The following is a 22,939-nucleotide window of genomic DNA, read 5'->3' on the forward strand; positions in this document are numbered from 1 at the left end:
AGAGCCTGGAAATCAGGGAGTTAGGTACAACCTAAGTGAGTTTTCCTGGTGCACTGGATCTGTGGTGGCTGTATTTGGCATCACTGCAACACACAGCAATATCTTTAGTGTTATAAATTTAGTTCCTATGCTACCTATGTAGATAAACTTCTAATCATAAGAAAAACATAAGAAAATACTAAATTCATAAAACTAGTGATATTTTGCAAAGTCAGTATGACTTTCCAACTTATTGGTGGCTTGAATAAGATCATGTTATTAAAATTTTTAATGCCTGTGTCTACCCAAAGATGTATACACATCTGTGTATACTGTTCTGTATACAAAGATATGTATACACAACTGACTGTTCTTAAAGTACAAAACAGATTAAATTACAAATACAAGAATATTAGAGCACTTACAGAGAAGGGCATAACTATGGTGGAACAAACTATATGCACTAAAACCAGAATGGATCCTCCATACTACAAAATTGTGCAGTAAGCTTACAACTGCTCCATTTTCAAAAGCACTTTTTTTATATCAGCTGCCTAAAACGGATTATATGGATATGGAATTAAAACCACTATACTGCCTATGTAGCCAAAGCGTCTAGAAACCACATGTCTATCACATAGCATCTCAGTTTTCTAAATAGATAACGAAGTGAAGATGTATCAGTAGCTATGGAATTGATGGGATTTGGCAACAAATAAATTTTGTAAGCATGCAGTAGTGCTTCTGGTTCCCTTCATATGCCTGTAAGTCTGATCACATATATTATTACTTGAGATTAGTGTTTTTTTCCCCTTCATCTTAACTTCTGAAATACTATTCTTTGCAGGTTCTCAGGTAATTTATTGTAATTCTCTGCTTGACTCTCTACTTCTCTACTTGCTGAAAAAAAAAGTGCTGCTAAGATGAGCCAGTCTTACAAATCATTTAGAAATAACTATGAATTGTTCAACAACAGTATTTTGCAGGCCTAGTATTTCACACGCTTGGGAAAATCCCAAGTGTTTCCTACACTCCATGTCATGCTGAAAAAGGCACTCTACCCAAACTCAGAACTTTCTGAAGCTCACTAGAGGAAGCGTGTTTAAACAAAATTCCACTTTTTAATACTATGCCAGCCTTTGCCCTTTCATGTTGCCCAAACCTGTTTGTTCACTTTGTATCTGTCCCTTTTAATACCCTTCCTTTCTCTGTCTTCTTAAACTGTCTACAATAACTGTCATAACACATACATAATCATACATGATAATTTCCCTCTGTAAACTTTCACAAGTTCTTATTTATTTTCATCTTACAATGTAAAATAGCTCTGCCTCAATAATTTTTTTTTATCCTGCATGTTCTTATGTATAGACTATTTCATAAATTATTTAATGCAGACCAGCAGTTAGAGATCATTAATGTTGTTGGGATTTATGAATAACTGTTAAAGGAACATGAAATATCCTAATTTCATTCAGTTTTCTCTTACACATGCAACTTCTGACCAGGTACACTGTTTTCAAAGCAAATATTCTTTATAAAGACATACTTGTTTTTCCTCATCCTTTTCAAGGGTAAAAATACTATTTTATCAAAGGAGTATTTTAGCTACACAAATATATACATAGTAAAGATTTAGGCACACATGTATACAATGTGCAACGCACATACTGGTCACATAGCTATGGTGTAAATCTAATTTCAGACAAATGAAGATAAACTTGAACAGCATATCCATTAGCTGCTTAGAATGCATGACTTACTTTCTTTGAACATATTTCATTGCTTTCCTTTCTTTATATTACATTTTTATTTGAAAAATAATGGGGGAAAAAATCTCACAAGAAAAAACAGAACGCATCAAGATCTCAGGACCATCAAAGCAAACAGGAATGTATTATTGAGTTACAATAATCTTGTATGTAACATTTTAAAAAAGAATAAATTAAGTAATGAAATTATGCTGCTGTTTTACAGAAGATGGAGGCAACAAAATGAATGTCTTTTATAGATTTGATCACAAACATGTCTAAGAAATGATCGAGTTACAAAAAAAGTTGTATTAGTGAATCATTTAACAAGGGGTTCCCTTTCCATCTTTCCTCTGTTTCTTCTAGCAACTGCTTTAATAAAAATCACTATTTCATATGCAATATCTATTCCCACCATTCTTCTCTATCATGTCCTTCTTAATTTGAGCGCTGTTACAAGATAAACAAACTTACGCTATTCTGCTTAGGGGTGGGGAGGTCATAAATTGCCAATAAATAAATAATAAATAAAAAAAAATATTTAAAAGATACATTAAAGAAAAAAATTGTTCATTCACTCTGGCCTGAACAGCACAGAATGAGATAAGTACTTTTTCTTCTTAAGACTCCAGTTTTTATTTCTGGGGGAGGGGAATAAAGGAATTATTACCTAAGAAATCAGAGGAAATAAAGTAGGTTTTGAGCAAGCAAATATATGTTTTCTTACTTTATATAAATTACTATTTTAAAATTCAAGTCTGAAATTAACTTGAGTCACAAGTTAATTAGAACTGTCACAAAGTGACAACAAGTCACAAATTAGAACTGTCTCTTCCAACCAGAGAGATTCATGCAGAGATCAAACCAACAAATATAAGCACTGACATTGAGGAGGTAAATGTTCTACCAAAAAAGTTAATCTGACATTTCATGACAACCCGCTCAGTGCTTACCAGGTATGTGCCACAGTGAAACGCCGCTGTTTTGGTATGTTGCTATTTAAAAACATCCTGCGCAAAAGCCTTGGAGAGTTTCGAGGAGAAATAACTGGAGACAGCCGGGGAGAAGCAGAAGAAGATTTCCTAGATGTCCTGGACTTTTGATGTTGCAGCAGGTTTTCCCTCAGGGTCTTCACAAGATCTTCATTTAACCATGGATTTTGACAATGTGTATTATCCATGTCAGGAACAGCCAAAGTGTCTGGACTTGTCTGCTGAGCCATGTTTTCCAAGTAAGTTTGTTATTAGGTCTAATACAATTGAATATTGGCTTAACTTCTTAAAATGTTTCCTTTCTAAATCAGTTCCCAAGAACTGTGCAGAGCTCCAACTCCAGTTCAGCCTATTCTGTTTTCAACATGGTGTTGCCTGCCCTCAGCGTCTCTCTATAGTGATCTGCAAAGGAAAAAGCAAGCTAACTCCTCCACAGAAACCTATTAAACATTACCACTCCTCTCACAGCCCTGCTGCCAAAGATCACTTATTAGCTATCACAGCAAGTGAGCACGGGAGGAAGAAACTGCTTTAGCACAGCCTTTGTCAGAGCTGTAAAGCTGCCTGTTAAACTGTTGGAACTAATGTGCTGCAGCTGCTTGAGTGACTCCTGGTTATGTACATAAAAAGTGCTGGAGGAGGGCTTAAACATCAGATGCGTGCTCATTTTGTTTGGTTATTCTTTCCATTTGCTTATTCCTGAACCTTCAGGGAGGCTGAAAGGAAGGGGGACTGCTGAATAACCTCTTCTGTTTTTTCAAGGATCTACAGTATTTATCTTTGTAGTGCCCATTTACAAACCAAGATTACAAACTTTTACCTCCTAAGCTAACCAGTAAATGCTACAATTAAATAATGTAAAAAGGTTGAGGTTCTGCCTTCTCCCCCCAACTTCCAGGTCAGTTTATCACAAGCAGTTTTCAAATGCATTTAGGAAAGGCTAATACTTGCTACCTTACGTTTTCCAGAAAAACAAAACACATATTTAAGATCTGCACACAAACTGAAATCAGACTATGACAGCTTCTGGTATCTGTTTAATGAGATGTTCTTAATTCAGTATATCATCATATCATGACCACTACCTGAATTAAGGAAGTGCTTTTTTTCTATTCACAGCTGGTGGGGAAATAAACTATTGAAAGAAATTAAAAGAGAACTTCCAAAATATAAAAAGGCAAAAGTACTTGCATTTATTTGGTCAACACATACTGCTATTAAATTGCATTTTTAGAATATCTTTTTTTCATGTCATTATGCAAACAAGATATTGGTGCAGATTTCTGATCCAACAGAACCTTTGTCAATCAATCCTGAGATTTATTTTTTTCATTTTTACTTAAAATAACTCATTTCAGCTATTCTGAAAGACAAAATTTTATAAACATGTTCAATTTTTTTCATAACTCGCTGATAGCAGACAAAGACCTGTAATAACTGGTGATAGGCTAATATTTGCTTAAGCTTGGTACATTCATTTTTACAGCAACAACAACAATCTTTTCAGTTATAACCATAATTCCTGTTCATCCTCCAGGAACAAACCATCACCATTTTGTGAGAGATTTCTTTTTAATGTCAGAACATTGGCTACATATAATTTTCGTTGGTGCAATATATTATTCCTCTCTTACTTTGTCTTACAATGCAGCTTTCCTTTGTGAATAAGAATTTCCTTTTGAAGCCCACACAATGTCCAGGCTTTCAATGGGGTGAAGGATGTTTGATCATAATTACATGACCAGGTGTGAAAGGCAAATACTGTTTTCTGTCTTATGGCAAAATCAGAAATCCTGCAAAAGCAGCCTTCTGTCACAATGGATAGGAATCAACTTTATACATAGCACCGAAGCCACAATTCCTGATGAGGATTATAAAGAGAACATCATGATGCTGACAGAAGTAGAGCAGAACAGCAACTGAAAGGTCAACTTACATTAGGAATGACGTTGCTATCAGGTGTCAGCCCCATTATGTAGACAAGTTTAACTGTACTGCGTCATATGAAACTTGATAACAATGTATTTACAAATTTAACTCAATATTGAACAGCACCACAGAATGTGGAAATCACTGTGCATTATGTTTTTGTTTATTCTTCTCAATTTTTAGAGAAGATTTAATCACTATGTAAAAACTAACACTAAATATAGAATAAAGCCCAGATATTATTAGAACTACAAAAACAAAATTTTAAACTATGTTTTATTAAGAACAAAATTTAAACTGAAAATGAAGTGCTAATCCACAGACAGAAAAAGAATTGGATTAAATCATAACTAACATGCAACTAACAAAATAACTGGTTCCACTCCTTTTCCATTGGAAGAGTAGTACAGACAGCACTGGTCCTCAAAATGCAGACAAAATAAAAGCATAATATATGAAAATATTTCTTTTGTATCTATGAAGAACAAACATACTGGTCCGTATTGGGACCAGTACTGTTTAATATCTTCCTCAATGACATAGACAGTGGGATCAAGGGCACCCTCAGCAAGTTTGCAGATGACACCAAGCTGAGTGGTGCAGTCGACACGCCAGAGGGACGGGATGCCATCCAGAGGGACCTGCACAAGCTCAAGAAGTGGGCCTGTGTGAACTTCATGAGGTTCAACAAGGCGAAGGGCAAGGTCCTGCACCTGGGTCGGGGCAACCCCTGGTATCAATACAGGCTGGGGGATGAAGGGATTGAGAGCAGCCCTGCTGAGAAGGACGTGGGGGTACTGGTGGGTGAAAAGCTGGACATGAGCCAGCAATGTGCGCTCGCAGCCCAGAAGGCCAATCGTGTCCTGGGCTGCATCCAAAGAAGCGTGGCCAGCAGGTCGAGGGAGGTGATTCTGCCCCTCTACTCTGCTCTGCTGAGACCCCACCTGGAGTACTGCGTCCAGCTCTGGAGCCCTCAGCATAAGAAAGACACGGACCTGTTGGAGCGGGTCCAGAAGAGGGCCATGAAAACGATCAGGGGGATGGAACACCTCTCCTGTGAAGAAAGGCTGAGAGAGTTGGGGTTGTTCAGCCTGGAGAAGAAAAGGCTCTGGGGAGACCTTATTGTGGCCTTTCAGTACTTAAAGGGGGCTTGTAAGAAAGATGGGGACAGACTTTTTAGCAGGGCCTGTTGCGATAGGACTAGGGGTAGTGGTTTTAAAGTCAAAGAGTATAGATTGAGACTAGATATAAGGAGGACATTTTTTACACTGAGGGTGGTGAAACACTGGCACAGGTTGCCCAGAGAGGTGGTGGATGCCCCATCCCTGGAAACATTCAAGGTCAGGTTGGACGGGGCTCTGAGCAACCTGATCTAGTTGAAGATGTCCCTGCTCTTTTGGGGGGGGGGTTGGACTAGATGACCTCTAAAGGTCCCTTCCAAATCAAACTATTCGATGATTCTATGATTCTATATCACCTATTAGTCTATTATTCTTTCTTATTTATTAAAAAACATGAGCAATTCCATATGAGTCCAATCATTTTTTTCAAACAATGCAGTCTGTATAATGAGAGCTATGTTCTTTTATGCTGTGAAATACTGCCATCTGACGTCTGTTCCAAAGCATGGTCTTCAGATAGCTGCAGTGGCTTTATAAAACTAGACAAACTGATCCGTTGGAGATCGGTGATGTCAATAAGACCATTAACATTCATTACAGTGGGCCTGGGATCATGCTTTAAGTTGCACTATGTTACAAAGATAATTATAGAAAAGTAAAGTATTAGTCCACAGATCAGCAGTTTTATTACACTTGTTCTTAAAAATATTAGAACTAAGTCAACAAGGACCATTAGCTTGACACCCTGCAGTACAGGTATTGAGTGAGTTAGCCATGTATTCAAAGTGGTACTACATAATGTGTACAGAACAGCAGGATAAGGCCTTTTAACAGGGAAAGTGATCTCAGTCATTATAAAGTAGCACCATTTGCATGAATAGCTAACTAAAATGCTTTTCCTTACTTGATTAATGCATTAAATTTCTGAATGTATATGTTCCATTCCCCCAGATACCTTATTTTGACATAAGCCTGCCTCTTCCTCCACAAAAAAAAAAAGTCTGGGATTACTAAATGAGATCTTCACACACTCAGAACCACAGACCAGTAATTTTAATTACTATAAATAGTCTCACAATATAAATGATTTAAGAATTTGTTGAGCTACTCTATGTAGTGCCTAGCATGTATATGTACTATGAAAACTCTCAAGCATGCTCATGAAGTTAAATGAAAGCCTGTGAACCGATTTTATTATAGACTAGAAACATGAACAGCCTTCACTGTAATAAAATGCAGAGGTCTAACTTCCAGCAATATCAAATAACCACTATGTGAGTTAGACAAAATGCTTATCTTACAGTCAGGACTGGGGAGAAGAGAAGGTAGAAAAAGGGCAGTAGCATGAGGTAGCCTACCCAGGTGCTAGAATAAAGCCTTGAAAGAAAACTATTCCATACGGGAAAACTATCATTTCCGGTTCCCCTAGCTACACATTAAAAAAAAGACAGTAAATTAATTTTTTTTCTATAAAGATTCTGATGAAATGAAGAACAGCCCTACTTGACTGTGTTTTAATAAAGACATATCTAATTTTCCTACAAAGATCACCACAATTATTATTAAAACTGGAAAACATTGTCAGCTACTCCTTTGAAAACCTCCCTCAGGTAAAAAACACAGTATGTGTTTTTCACACACATTAAGAATGGAAAGCAGAGGTTACAGTTCCAAAAATTGCTGTAGGGTTTTTTTAATCAAGATTACAAAAAAAGTATTTTTAAATGTTTTCTACAGATGAGTTAATTTTCTGGGCTCTTCCCCAGTCCTGCTAGTGAAATGAGATCACTGAAAGTGGTCTGTGAAATTCCACCAAAAAAACAAATTTAATACACTCACAGTTAAATCTAATTTTGCAGGTTTTGCTTAGTGACAGCTGTATAGGTAAAAGTTATATCAAGATCAGATTTAATTCTGCCTGATATACGTTTAACTAAATCATCATAAGGCTCGGGACAAAAACAGAGAACTAGAATCTCCTTATAACAGAAATACAGTATTACAAAAATCTAGAAGTGCCAGTAGCTGCTATTCTCTTCCACTGACCACTTAAAGATACTAAAAAATGAAATTCAAGCATTCAAGTCTCATACTTTTCATAAACTTTCTTATGAAATATGCTTTTTATTATAAACGTACTTAAATATTACAGGCTTAAAGTGCTCACATTTCTGTTAATCATGAAGACTAGAAAGAGCTACAGCATACAGATGAGAATAAGCTAATAGGTTCTGCAGGTAATACTGTGCAAGATTAAACCTGTATTTGATCTCACATAAAAAAGACTAAACAAGGATTAAAAAGTAATTTCTGTGTTACAACGACTTTGAACACAGAGTATGATAAAGTTACTTTAATATTATAACTACTAATCAACATATAAAATATATTATGTGATTGTGGCTATTTTAAATTACCTTTAACAGAATTTGTCTTATTAGAGCATAAATACAGTCACTCACAAGGAGCAAAAGAACTCTTTCACATAAAATATGAAGAGGAAAAGTTATTAAAGTATCTTACTTGGGACCAAGTAGAGAATTCCAGACACATAAGAATGCAAGTGAAAGAACAACCCTTCCGGCGTGTTGCTTCTTTGAAAGCAAGCAGATCAGTATCACAGGATCATGGAAGAATTCAGGTTGGTAATGACCTCAGGGTGATCAAGTCCGCTCTCCTGCTCAAAGCAGGACCAGCTGTAAGGTCAGACCATGCTGAGGTACTAAAGCACCTGAGAATGGTGCAGAAGTGGAGAGAAAAGAAGACAATGTCAGAGGTCATTGTGAAGAACGGGTGCTACACCATGGTTTAATTTCCTGAAGCAAATAACAGAACACTGAGGGTATGGTGTGACTGAGGAGAATTCTAATTCTAGATAAGGTAGAAAATAAGAATCTTGGATGATACTATGAATCTTACTTGGAAAGAGAGGTTAATGCATGAATTGAGGAGCATAGCAGTCAAGGAAGAAAATAAGGATAAAAGAAGAAATTAATAGTTGATAGGAAGCCTTAATAAAATGTTATGTACCAGCAAAGTTCACAGTATCATTTTCATACCTGCTAATTGCCACATTCTCAAAGAGCTGATACGATATTTATAGATTTGCCAAGTGCAGGGTAGTGCTTGTCAGACTGTTTTCCTAACAGTTACATGCACAGCCTGCTGGGGAGACCATAGGTGCCATGGAGCTGCAATAGGTGACTAAAAGGGGCATTGGTTGCACTTAGCATAGAAATGGCAGGCATCCTCTGATAGATAAAAATCTCTAATAGACAAAGGTATGGAAAACACGTGCAATTCTAAACATTCCAAGGAAATTGCAGGCTGCTGTGTTTACTCTGCGTATATGATCTAAGTAAATTTTCAATAATATCCTTAACAGAACAATGGTACCTAAAACGTCATTAAAAGACCGAATCAGGTCAACTTTCCAAATAATAGTCAGACAGACATACATTTGGAAGTATATTTTCAGAAGGAGAACAGGATAAAGTAAGAACAGCTTGTGGTACACCTGAAGTTGGGTATGGTATGTTTACCACCATCAACAAAACACCTGCTGTCAGTTAAAATTTTGGAGCACTTCTATTCTTGATAAGTTCCTAATAAAAACTGTTTTCATAATATCAGCTCAGATTCACCTTGTATTTAGTCAGTCACTTCTTTTATTATATTTTTTGGAGTGTTTGGAAATGTTGTCATGACTCTACGAAAATAAAGTACTGTTCAGTTGCTGATTCCCCCAAATGAACTGCTGGACTTTTGTTCTCTTTTCTGTGCATGGCAGAAACAACAGAGATAAGAGAACACTGGGTATATGATAATAAAAGAAAACAAGTAGCTACAACAGCTACATATTACAATATGGCCAGGGTGCATTCTAAGAAAAAAAGAGGAAGATTTTGCAATTCATGCACAAGGACTTCAGCAGTATTTTATGCATATGTCAGGGAAAACACTTAGTCTTATACTTTCAAAATAATTTGTTAAATGGAATACAGACCCATAACAGAACTTATAAAAAGCTCCAAACTCTAAACAGAACAGCACAATGTGTTTCTGAAGATTGAATTGAAAATAGAGATTCACTGAAATCTTTGCAAGATTCTACAGTTCTTTCTACAATTCATGCTGCTACAGAAAATTAATTAAGGATAGTTTCAGAATTACAGTTTGTTTCTGGAATAAAACTCTATAAACTGAGCACTGTTGGGGGCCATCCACTGTTGTCCCATAAATAATACAGTAAACGGTCTGTGAAAGACCTCCAGCTTAAAAGCATGCGTTGCCATACATGCATACAAGAAAACAAAACAAAAGAAGTGGGGGAAGTGGTCATCTCAAAAGCCGTCTACTTAGCATTTGTTTATAAATGAAATCATTATGTCAACATTGCATAGGATAGCCTGGACATTTCCTTCTAAAAAGATTAGATGTTCCTTAACTTAAAGAAAAAGGATTAAGAAAAAATGCTTCTATAATCAAAAGCTTCTATTAGGAAGGACTGCCAACACAATCCTGTTTGACTATACAAAGTAAGCTATCAACATTTGAAAATAAAATGCCTTTACTATACCAACCCTTGGAAAAAAGGCCTCAGCCAGTGTGGCACATGTTAGAATATCTAACAGATATTCTAACTTCATAAATATAAAAGCAGCATTTCTTTAAAAAGATGATATTTGGTGTGGCAAGAAGCTTGCCCTGAAACAATAGGCAGATGTATCATTCCCCACACATATGCATTAACATAGAAGTGAATGACCTCGTATGACAAATAAGAATAAACAGAGTAGCAATAAGTGTAATTTCTAAACAATTGTGTAAGAAAACATTTCCTGGGGTAAGATAAAGGGAAATGAATGTAATTCTACACAATTACATCAAAGAACAGATGGGAGCATTAGGCAGCATTCCTGCCACTGCAATGCGTAAAGATATCTGTTAACTATTAGTTATTTGCAATTGAAGGACATGGCCCACATAAGCAGAAAACAATTATAAGCATAAATTGCTTTGCAGAGCAGTCCTGAGGAGAGTGGCAAGGAGAGGGCAGTGGAGAGGACAGGGCACAGACGAGCCAAGCCGAGGCCCACCTCCCCAGTTTGTATTTAATATGGATATGGGCTTGATTAAAAAGTATAGCAGCTAGGCAAGCTGTGGTTGTAATCCTAGAGTTCTTAGGGCTAGACCTGTGACAGATACTGTTAGAACTTTTGGAAAATCAATTAGCTTAATGATGACAGCATAACTTTGCCCATTGATGTCAGTGAGTGCATGATGGCTTTGTAAAAATCTAAGGATTATAAAGTATCACAAGTACTTGGCAAAAAGCATATCAACATTCCAGATTCCCAAACTTCAGAGTTTATTTCTGAAGCTAGCAGGAGCAATAGCTCTTACCAAACTAGACTTAACCCAGGCCCTCCAAGCATGGTGGTTAAGCCAGAGTACAACGTACAAATAAACAAGTACATTTCTGAGAGGTCAGACACATGCACATAAAGTTTACTTAATAAGGAATCTAGACCATCTGTTATATTTCAAGTAATCTGTTATTTTGACAATGCATTAAAAGCTGGGAAGAATTCAAAGAAATATTTATAAAATCAAGAGAGGTTAGGAAAAAAAAAAGTCTAAAAGTCTAGAGTAAGGTTACATACCTAATTCATTGTCTGGAGCTGAGCTACTACTTGATGGCAAAAAATAAGTGCATTAAAAGAGAAATCATAGCTACTGAGAAAGCATTAATACCACAGGATGCTTCAGAGTTTGGAGACTTCTGCTTAGACTGTTGAACTTACAAATGGTTCAATTCAAGCTCGTTACTGTAAGTTGTTTTTTAGAACTTTCAAGTGACTAAAATTTTGAGTAGATAATGAAAATATACCTTTGAAGAAATCCATTCATACAATTCACTTATAGTCACTTCCGTATCTTTTCCATAGATGTTAAAGTGGTCAATTTACATATTTGTAAGAACTGGAATTTAAACAACACAAGGATTTGCTTCTACAATGTTATTAAAAATTGACAGAGTGTATTCCCAGTCAGGTGATGAGGCTCTCTGAACAAATCTGGGGGGAAAAAAGTTCCTTCCCTGCACGGAAAAACTTGGGATTGTGATACTATGAAGGTATCACACTTTTTCCTTTAGAGTTCCCCAGAAAGTATGATTTTCATAAATCTTTCTGGAATTAACAGAAGGTATTTGTGTATTTGCCAATTCTATAGTGTGTCTCTCTCCATCTTAAGAAGTAGGACTTAAATGGTTTCAGGCAACCTTTTGTGGATATAAATGGAAATTTAATTCTATCCTGCAGAATTCTACCCTGCAGTCTTAAATACCATTATTTTCTTCTGAATGTACAGAAAAAAACAACTTCAAAATTCCTCGCTACTTTTGGTTGCATATGGCTTATAAACTTTTTGTATAATAAGAGATCTATTTTTGTATAAGCAATTTTATTCGTCCTAATAATTGCCCAAAGCTTTGGAGAAGTTTTCCTTTAACTTTTGTAAAGAAGAAACTAGGAACCAGAAACTAGAGCACAATGCACAGTAGAAAATGGTAATATATAACTAATGCCGTAAAAGAAAGTGGTAACAAAGTTAATTCTTTTTAACTCATCTAACTAGAGACATCCCAAATAATTTATTGAAGTACATCCCATGGCATATATAATTACAGAGGAATAAAAATATGATTAATTATGAAATTGAAGTATGGCTGCTCTCAGATACTCCAAAGTACTGCAACAGCATTTAAATAAGAGGATCATACATAGTCTATCAGGTAAAGAAAATTAATATATTTATGATAGAAAGCAAACATAATTAGCAGACCTTTAAGATCACCTTATAGACTGCCCAGAACTAATACTATATAGAGGTTTTGTGTCTGAGCCTATGTCCACCAACTTCAAATGGGGACAGTAACAATCTCTAGAAGTCGGACAATGAAATAGTAGAAGAAATCATTAGTCCTCTGTCACCCACTACAGGGAAAATCCTAAACCAGAAGCAGTTTTTACCTAATACAGAATACACCTAATACACATCTGTGCCACCACTTCATCACTGGTTTAAGGGACACTTGTATTTTCAGAGTAGTTAATGTTTCAAATGTTCTTGTTGGATATAAGTATAATGAAAATGTCCCTTTTTTCATTTATAAAGCTGAGGACAAGAAAAATTGTCAGATCTTTATAGAATATGTTAAGCATTTTTATTGCATTAACACCCCTGTATTACTGACTGAAATCAAACCAAACTAACACGACAAAAAATTATGTGAAGCATTTGAGTTACAGTTGCAGAAACCAAAATTCTAAGCTGAATTTTAAACTATCCTTTCTGTGCTTAGATAGGATATCCTGGTTTTAATGTTAACAAAGACTACATGTAAGAGCTCACTAAAAATAACATTTACCAGCAAGTGGAAAAGGAACTAAGAACTCAGAGGGATTTTTATGCATTTGAATGTAAAATATGAAATCCATTAACTGAAAGAGATAATCCAAAGGCCAGACCAAGAAGCAGCTTAGTATTTTTTTAGTTTCATAATTCTGCTGTTTGTTGCTTGTTTTCACAATGTTTGTTTTTATTATTAGATTTGAGATAATTAGATAATGTCCTAAGATTAACATCAAGAATAAATATTGAGTCTATTTATACCTTGAATCTAAAACCAAAGGCAAAAAAAAACCCCCTAAAAAAGAGAGAAATTCTTCCTGAGATTATATTATTTTCATCAACTAAGGTAGCACAGCATAATGAGAGATAATTTAATTTTCTGTAGCAGAAAGTTTTACCTTTCCAAGTTTTATTATCCCTGTTGCTTGGAAAGAAAACATTTTACAAGTGGCAGGCACTTACAGCTCACAGGGCCCTGAGCACACTAACAGGTCCTGGATCCACTCTGTGCCGGAGCTCCACGTAAGTGCGCAGAGATGCACTGTGGACGTGTTGTGGTCAACTGCTGTCCCAGTTGGCTCCACTTCTGTTGTAGGTAATTTTGTCTCCAGGCCTGTCTCCTGCTCCTCCTGTCTGGACTCCCTGGACCTGACTCATTCCCTGGCCTCATCTGGGGCTGCTGGCTGCTGTCCCCATCACCAGCCCTGCTCGGGTGCTGCGGGACTGCGCCCTGCCTGCCCCGGGGGAATCCTCTGCTCCCAGCACATGTGAGCAGCCCTGCTCTCGCTGCTCCCTGACGCAGTCATACCACTAACTGTATCTAACTCAGCGAAATGTATTATCATAATGTATAGTCAAAAGGGAATATTCAATTGGTCTGTCTTGACAGAACAGTCAGTCAAAAAGTAATGCATGAAAATACTACAAGTTCATGCCTTCTATGACTTTCGAGGTCACAAAATTGAAATTGTGCTGTTCACAGAATGCAGATATGTAGAAAAGTAAAAAAAACCCAAACCCATCCATGCTTAATTTACCTTAACATAGTTATGCAGTGTATCTTTCCGCTATAAAAATTATTCCAGGAAGAATCAGGCAACGCTGTAGGACTATCAAAAGAAAATTTCCACTAGTCAAAAACTCTTTCCAAAAACTCTTTCTTGATATTGAGGGCACCAGGTCTGACGTATTCAGGTTAGAAGGGTCTCTACAGACAGTGTAGTAGTTGCATTCGGGGATTCTTGCTGCCTGCCCCGATACAGGACCAAAGCAGTGGAATACTACAGTCTGGAAGAAGGTACCTGAGGACCACCCATTTTCTTTTTAGGAAGGTTGGACTACCTGTAAAGATTTTAACATGCCTCTAGAATAATTTGTAGAATGCATAATCTTGTCCACATATAAGAATAAAAGTCCTTTCCTATCACAGGAGATTGAGACTAGGTACCTCTTTAGGGAAGTACGAGATCAAGACTGCCTCTCGACACAAGCGCATAACTACAGAGCTGCATTTAGGATATTGGTTGCATAATGAATTACTGTCATAGAAATGAGCTCCCTCTCTGGAAATCAAGACTCCTGTAGATTTTTGGTGGAATGAAAAGAGGATTAACGGAGTCAGTAGATTTTTGTTATACCTGATTAAAAATGCTGATGTAGAAATGAAGAGTATCAGAAAAAATACAACTGTTTAGCCAAAGCATCAAGGCACTTACATTCCTTTGTGAACACTGGGGCTCCAGCCTGTCTGTTCATTTCCTGGCAGCAGTTTGCATTAGTGAAGAAGAAACTCGCATCTCCTATGTATATCTTTTAATTATTTCTTTTTAATATGGTCATATGAGAAATAATTTTTTGCCAAATGAGATTGGCAGGAGCCAAGACGGCATACCTGATAAATAGTGTCACCTCAACCAGTAATAGAAGATGTCTAGAAACGAGTGTGATGAACCTAAGGAAAGTGATAGATACCAAGAAAATAAGAACTGTACTGGGTGAGACCAAAGGTACTTCTAACTGAGTATACTTTCTCTGACAGCTGCTAAGAGTAAATAATAATTGAGGAGTAGAAGACAAGAAGCATGCAGTGATACTTCCCATAATAGCCAGTTTCCAATAATTTGCAGTGTTTGGGACATCTCAAGCCACATGTTGTCTTTTTACTTAACAGAAAAAATCAATGGATTTTTCTTTCATGCATTTGTCCAGTCATTTTTTGAACCATCTAAACTTTTAGCATCCACAATTCCTGATACAAGGACTTCCACAACTTGATTAGAAGTTTTGTAGTGAGCAATGCACTTTGGTTCATTTTGAATGTGGGAGATACTGATAGGAGAAGGAATGCATAATCATATTGGATTCAAGTCTGTGGGATCTGCTGGCCTCAGTGGAAGGCTTTTTTAGAAGGGTTAAATTGCTTGAAGGAAGGAAAGATATAGTGAAATACTTTCTCTGTCCCAACCCCAGAGTTGGAGAGTGGTGGTATTGTTCAGTGCTGGGACGTTGATTATACCAAAATGGCAGCACTCTATTGCAAAATAATACCCAAGTGGTCCCAAAAGTGGCCTGCTAGAGAGCTCTGTATATATATCATGGTGGGTAAGGTGTTGCAGAAGAAATGTTTCTGGTTGCCTGAGGAGCTTTCTCTTGGAAGCTCCCTTTTGATCACATCTTGATGGGTACAGAGAAAGCTTAGAAGGGATTACAGAGAAGATATAAGCTAAGAAAAGCAAGGGGCTGAAGTGCTGTCTCTTCCAGTCCCCAAGAACCTCTGCAAAGGTGAATATTGCAACTCTTAAACTGACTTAGTTGTAAATGTTCTTCATGGATCCCATTGTGCAGAAAATATAAAAGACTCATGAAAAATGGTCCAGAAACACCTTTAAATCTCCCATCTCTAGAAAAGGACCTGGAGGTGGTGTGTGGTGCTCCGAGAAGGCACATGGCACCAAAGGAAGATGAAGCAATTCAAGAAATGAACCAGAAAGTATACTCTATGTATATCTTCTTCCTGTGTAATGCTTAAAGTGTTTAGTTTTCTTTTACCCCTGCTCAACTACAAGAATGCCTATCTCATACTCAAAACAAGCTCTCCTGACAACCTAAAGGTCAGACAGTCTTGTAGTCTACACAGAAAGAGCTGAAACAGGAAAATTATCACATTCCATTATCACATAAACTGCTCTTACAGGAAGATGAACACCTAAAAAAAATGCTATGATGAAAAATTATCTAACAGCACAATAAATATGCTCCATAGTGTAAATGGGCTTTCAGATAAATACTCAAAGGAAAAAATAAAGGTACAAAAGAGAAAGAGTACATAGAAAAGGGCACTTGAAGAATGGTACACAGAGGAACTAGAAGGAAAACCTCCAGGTCTAAGAAATAGCAATGATGGTGCAAGACAAAGAATAGTACTGACAAGTTAGTTCTGCCAATGAATGAATGCTAAATGAACAGCCAGTTCTCTGGAAACTTTTTATCTCAGAGGAAGCCAAAACTCTGGTGGGATGTTTGTGTTATTGTGTATAGATTGTGAATGTCATTATGCTGACAGAGAGCTTTACAACTTCAATACTGTAAACTGAGAACCTGGGGAACCATATGTCCAGGACAGAAAAAGGTGTGAGTTTGTGCCTAGCATCCAATTTTCAGATTCATATAATGATGTAGCGATCCTACCCATCCACACAGCCAGAATTCTCATCCAGAAAATCATTATCTTCAATCCTTTCTCCTGGCCTTGACAAATACCAGGACAAATTGTCAACAATTCAGAACACTGCTGACAAGAATAATTTCCCCAGCCAACCATTCTGATATGACAGTCTACTGAAATTTACCTGTTTTCCTTTTTTGCTGACATAGACTGCCTGCCTTCGCTTCTAGAAGTCTTCTCTGACAATTCCACCTTACCTCTTTTCTTTCACCTTGCTGAAATGTCAACTTCTGCGTAAGCCACCCATTTCCCTCAGCCCCCTGTCGTTACTAAATGCCTTCAAGCCGTCTTCAGGATAGTATTTCACTTAGGAGAAGCCACCTATAAACATCTGGAAACCTTATCTCACTACCTATCTTTAAATTCTTCAGTGCAGTGACTTTAGAAAAGTGACAAACTACGCTACTGAAAACAATGCTTAGCGTAGACTACTGAAAACAATACTTTTAAATCTCTGTATCACTCTGCTGCTATATGTTGCTTTAAACGGCAAGATCTCTTTGGCAAGGAATGTTGGGTTTGGGATATTCTTGTGTTTTTTTAATTATGTATTTAGAACTTGGACAACATAAACAATAAACAAAGAATGACAGTAACAAAGAGTGCCTGAAAACCCAAGTCTATGGTTCTCTTAATATCCAACAACAGACAATGATCTGTAAGTGCTAAAGAGATATATAAATATCAGTTACCATCTGCTGTAAGTCAAGTCAATGATAGCAAAGCTTGCAGTAAGAAAATACTCAAAATTTACGAAATGGGACACCTTTAAACGTTTGGGGAAACACAAGTAGAAATTCTCCCCCTAGCGGACTCGACGGCGAAGTACAGTTACAGTAAACCCAAGCAAATAGAGTAACAAAAAGCTCTTTTTCTACAATCTGTTACTAATGAATGATTTTTTTTCCTAATTAGTTAACATCTACCCTACTGCAGTAGCTCTGAGCCATAGCCAAGAACTACAGCCCAACTGGGGCAGATTCTGTACAATTACAGAATATAAAGCTTCAATAAACAGCTTAAAATTTAACAGAAATCATAGTGAAAAGAGGAGTAAGACAAAGGGAAAAGAAGAGTATAAGGAAACAGAATTTTTCACATATAAGGTAGTGATTTCTATGTAGTAGTAACTTCTCAAGATTTTGAACACAAGTTCAAAGTTTTAAGGAGGATTTCAAGAACAATTAAATATATCTGTAGATGTGCTAAAGATAGCTTCTGCCAAACGTGATGGGTAGAGATAGAAGAAAATATTAATACTTGTTAGAAATCTAAGAGGAAGGCATTATAGGCTCATCTATCGACTGATGAAAGCCAGGTGCTCGTTTCTTGCAATGGACATCATTGGTGAGCTGGACAGAAGTAATGATGAATTTTGGAGGGGAAGACAAACAGTTGGTTTTTGATGTAATAGAGAAGTGAGAGTTAGAGGACTGGTGCAAAAAACGAGTGGACATAAAGGAAACCACTCTATTGTTTTCATGCTTTGCCTGAATGGATGTAAACAAAATGGTTTTACAGTTTCCAAGTCCAGAATTACAAAGGCTAACACAGCATGATAAGATTTATTTTAAAATTTCATCACCATCATAGGAACACTTATATCTTTGTTTTTTTGTTCAGCTTGAAGGATTTTATATTTAATTTTCTGGAAAGTGAACAGTTGAAGTAGTGTTTGGATTTTGGTTACTGAGAGTTCCAGATGATGTGCTTTCTGGTCAGTCCCAGTCTCTTTCTCTCCTCCCTCGTCCACTCACACACATGATTACAAAGCCCATTCCCTCTCTCTTCAACCTTCTGTTCATAATTTTGGGTTAATTTCAGCCCCTTCCCTACTCCAAATTTCCATGCTGCAGCTGACGTTTCCCCTGTTAATTTTTGCATTCTGAGCATCCCTTCCAGATGAAAGGAGGCACAGCTGCAAGTCCTACAGCTTGGAACAAGAGAGAGGCTGGACTCAATTAAAAATGTGATCCAGGGGTTGGAGTGGAAGAAGCAAAGCAGAAATTATAAGTGGCAGGTTTAGCTCAATATATCTCAAAAAGGAGTGGCAGGCAAGAAAACCCTGTGTTTACTGAATAAAATGAAATCCCAGAAGAGAGTAAAATTACACAGAGTTGCAAGGTAATCCCAAATTAAAGGAAAGTGCAGAGCCTTAATCAAATATAGTTAATTCAAGTACATCTTTTACATGATCAGTGATGCTACATCCCAGTTGAACCATATCTGCTTGTAATCACTGGTCAGTAAAAAATGTTTGGTAAGTACTTTCCATCTGAAGGGGCAAAATTTGTTCACTTCAATCTGAGTTAAACATGTTGTGCCGTCATACTGGCTATACTGGGAAGCATGGAATGTGTTTAATCCTCAGTTCTTTTCCTCACAGGAGGCTAATCAGTTCATAGAGCTTCATTTTTTTCAGTTGATGAAACGGAAAGCACCAAGGGTATAATTTCTTGTACACAAGGTGACAAAGTGACTGGAGGATGGGAGGAATGACATATCAGCTATGGGACAGGTAAAGTGGCAGGCACTAGGCTGAACCTGAGAAATGTGCTTCTAGCTGAGCTCCTCTGAGTGCACTGTAAACACTATATGGCAAATGTGGTAGCTGCAGAGGCAAGTTAATCAGGTATGTATGGCACATAGGATCCCTGAGTGGGAGAAAAACTATGAAGAAACACCCTAACACTCCTTAGCAAAATCTTTTTGGCCTTTTTCTCATCTTGCTTTGCATTGACCTTAGCAACCAGGTACTCTCTTGTACTTTGTCACCATTCAAATACAGTTTGAACGTTCTTTATTAGTGACATTACTAGTAGTTTTTTCCCAATAATGAAAAGTTTCTTTCTTTGTTCAGACACATCTAGTCTTGAGCACTCACAAATCTGACTTTCTGTCTTTCCCCTGTACCTCCAGGTTGCTACTAAATCTGAGTTTTCTGCATGTGCAATAGAGAACTACAGTTGTGACACCACCAGACTGGGGGCAGTTGCTGCACTGGAGGGCAAGGCTGCTATTCAGGACATAAACATGGAAAAATGGGTGGACAGGAATGTCAGGGAGTTCAACGAAAGCAAATGCAAAGTGTTGTAGCTGGGATGGAATAACCCCATGCAATGGTACAGGCATTTTTTTGTCTATCCAGAAAACAGCTTCCCAGAAAAAGACCAGGAGTTCCTGGTAGACAGCAAGCTAATACGTTTCAGCAGTGTGCCCTTGCAGCAATGAAGGCCAACCACAAACTGCATTAACAAAAATGTTCTCAGCAGACTGAAGGAAGTGATTTTCCCTGTCTTAAGACCACATGGAGAATACCATGTTCAGTTTTGGGCTTCCCAGTGCAAGAAAGACACTGACATACTGGAGTAAGTCCAGAGAATGGTCACAAAGATGAAGCTAAGAAAAGTGGGTTTCTTCATCCTTAAGAAAGGAATGCTAAGCAGAGATCTTAGTGCTGTCTGCAGCTACCTAATAGGAAAGTGTAGAGAAGATGGAGTGAGACTCTTAACAGAGTTGCACAGGGATAGGACAAGTGGCAACAGATACAAATTGGAACATGTTAAATTCTGACTGGATGCACACGAAAAAAATTCCCATGAAGATGGTCAAACATTGGAACAGGTTGCTCAGAGAGGCTGTAGAAACTCCATCCCTGGAGACATTCAAAGCCCAATTGGACATTCCCTGAGCAACTTGCTCTAGCAGGAGGCTGGACTAGAGATCTCAGAACGTCCCTTCCAACTTATGTGACTCTCTGAGTCTGCATGCTGTCCTATCACTTACTATTATGGAACAGGGAATGCTTTTTAAAATTAATTCAGGTTTTCATAATTAGGTTAAGCCCTTGATACTACACTGCAAATTTATAAGAAAACCAGAATATAAGGAAATAAATGCAGGAGAGAGAGGCAAACCCATCTACAAGATTATATATAGGGAAAGGGGATGGGCTAAATATTTTGTTCTGTTTTCTGATTTGAGAACTGAGCATAATAAGAAGCTACTGGGGATGAAGTTCACAGATAAGTTCTTCATGTAATAAATAGTTGAACTGTGAAACTCCTTGTGAAGAGTTGCTGTAGATAACAAATATGTCTATGAGCTGAAGGGCACACTAGGCAAGTTCATGGAGAAGAAATCCATTTCATGTTGTTAACTCAACAGGACCCACATCCTGCTTGGAAAGGCCTGCAGCTGAAAATGGCTGGGAGATGAAGAAGTCTTGAGGAGGCTTATCATAGATGTTTGTGCTGTTCTTATACATTTTCTTAAAGACTTGCTTATGGAGAAAAACACAGTCAGAAACAAAATACTGTGCTTGATGAACCATTGGCCTTTCCCCAAACAACTGTTCAGAGGGAAGGAGAGAGAGAAAACAGTGCTCAGCCAATTAACAGTTAAAAGACATGATAACATGCAAGAGGGGAAAGCTAGCGGAAAAGAATTTCTGAAATGGAAACTGTGCATAGACTTGAAGATGAGCAATTTGAGTTTGAACTTCATGTGACGTCGAAAAAAGAGAGCAAGCAATTGCATTCAACAATATGTTTAGGAACAAAAGGAAAAACCTTGGTTGAACAATAGGAATGGACTTGTTTAACAACAGTGTTCTGCATATTACAGCAGAGGGGAAAATGGGCAGATCAAAAGAAAACAAATCACAATAGATAACCGAAAACATCAGAATAAGCATAAATTTTGCTTGTGGGATCAGAAAGTGAGAGTAAGGAATTTAGAAACATGCTTTAAAGAAAGTGGGGAATTTAAGAGTGCAGTTTTGACAAAAAATTTGACCATAATATTGCAAGCCTGAAAGACTAGATATGCTGAAATACCAGGGGAAAAGAGAGAGTAAAAGGAAGATATGTATATACCGATTTTTGGAAAACCACAATGAATTGATGAAAATTTATAGTGATGACCCCCCAACACCAGTTATTGCAAATCCCATTTCTTACAAAGGTTCTGTTTTTTAGTCATCTTCAATTCTGAATAGACTGAGAGTAGATTTAAAAGTGAATCTGGACCTGAATATATATGAAATGAAGTTATTTCAAGGGAGAAAACACTACTGTCTCTGCTTGCATAAAACATGCTTGTTGGGATAAAAAATAACAATAATGCAATCATTCTTGAGGAAACACAGAGGCTTTTAGAGACTTCTAATGATGATGCTATATTGTTTTCAAAACACCACTTGAAGCTAAAGCTTTTTAAAAATCCGTTTTCCATTCCCATAATTGCCATCTTAGAGAGCACTGCGCAGCAGGAGAGAAGTCTGACCTTTGAAAACATTTATAAAGAACTGCATTAAAAATACAGAAATATAATTTAAAAGTCTTTTGAATGCACTTCCTACAACATTGCCTCAGATTCTTATGTATTTCCTACCTTCAACTGTAATAAGTGTATGGTAACTCAAATCCCATTATCCTGTCATAAAGGGACAGGATATTCAGCTAGTTTTGGCTCAGGCTAAAATGAAGAAAATCCCATTTCCTGCTTCTGTTAATGGGGCACATAATACAGCAAAAATTCTTTACTACTGTTTATCAAGGACTTCCAAGGTTTTCATACTTCAATGAGACAACAGATCAGTAAGATAAATCCTTCTCTTTGCATGCCACAAAGACTGCCTTTCACAAAACACCTTTTTATTTTTAAAAATAAAATCTGGATCATTCAAAGGACTTCTAAATACATCTGGCAAGGTTCTCTTTCTTTACTGGATCTGAAAATTTGTGCAGAGATAAGTAAATGCCTTTATAGTGTTAGAACATGTCTTAAGAAATCCTTTTATTAGTACCACTGAAAGAACCTTTAAAGTTCTCACTAATTTTAAAAAAACCACCAAATTGCTATCACTAAAACATCTATGAAACTGATGCAGAGAAGCCCCTCTCCATATTATCGACAGTGTAATTTCTGTAAGGTAAATTAGGTAAGTAACCCATACCTGATGCATCTCTTTTCTTTACCAGCACCAGGAAATAAAATTAGACTTTTTTTTTCCAGACACCA

General features: G+C 37.1%; 1 protein-coding gene across 2 annotated transcripts in view; it reads right to left on the reverse strand.

Moving 5' to 3' along the window:
• The window catches only part of PDE4D (phosphodiesterase 4D), a 436,186-nt gene that overhangs the window by 380,950 nt on the left and 32,297 nt on the right, over positions 1 to 22,939 (reverse strand). The window contains exon 1 of one of the 2 annotated variants that reach the window (XM_076362676.1): positions 2,684 to 2,952. The exons of the other annotated variant lie outside the window; for it this stretch is intronic. Within the exon in view, the coding sequence (XP_076218791.1) occupies positions 2,684 to 2,952 (269 nt within the window). Of the gene's footprint in view, positions 1 to 2,683; positions 2,953 to 22,939 lie in introns of those variants that run through there. 2 annotated transcript variants of the gene reach the window in all.

This window comes from Aptenodytes patagonicus, chromosome Z (assembly GCF_965638725.1).
Source record: "Aptenodytes patagonicus chromosome Z, bAptPat1.pri.cur, whole genome shotgun sequence".
Classification (NCBI taxonomy): domain Eukaryota; kingdom Metazoa; phylum Chordata; class Aves; order Sphenisciformes; family Spheniscidae; genus Aptenodytes; species Aptenodytes patagonicus.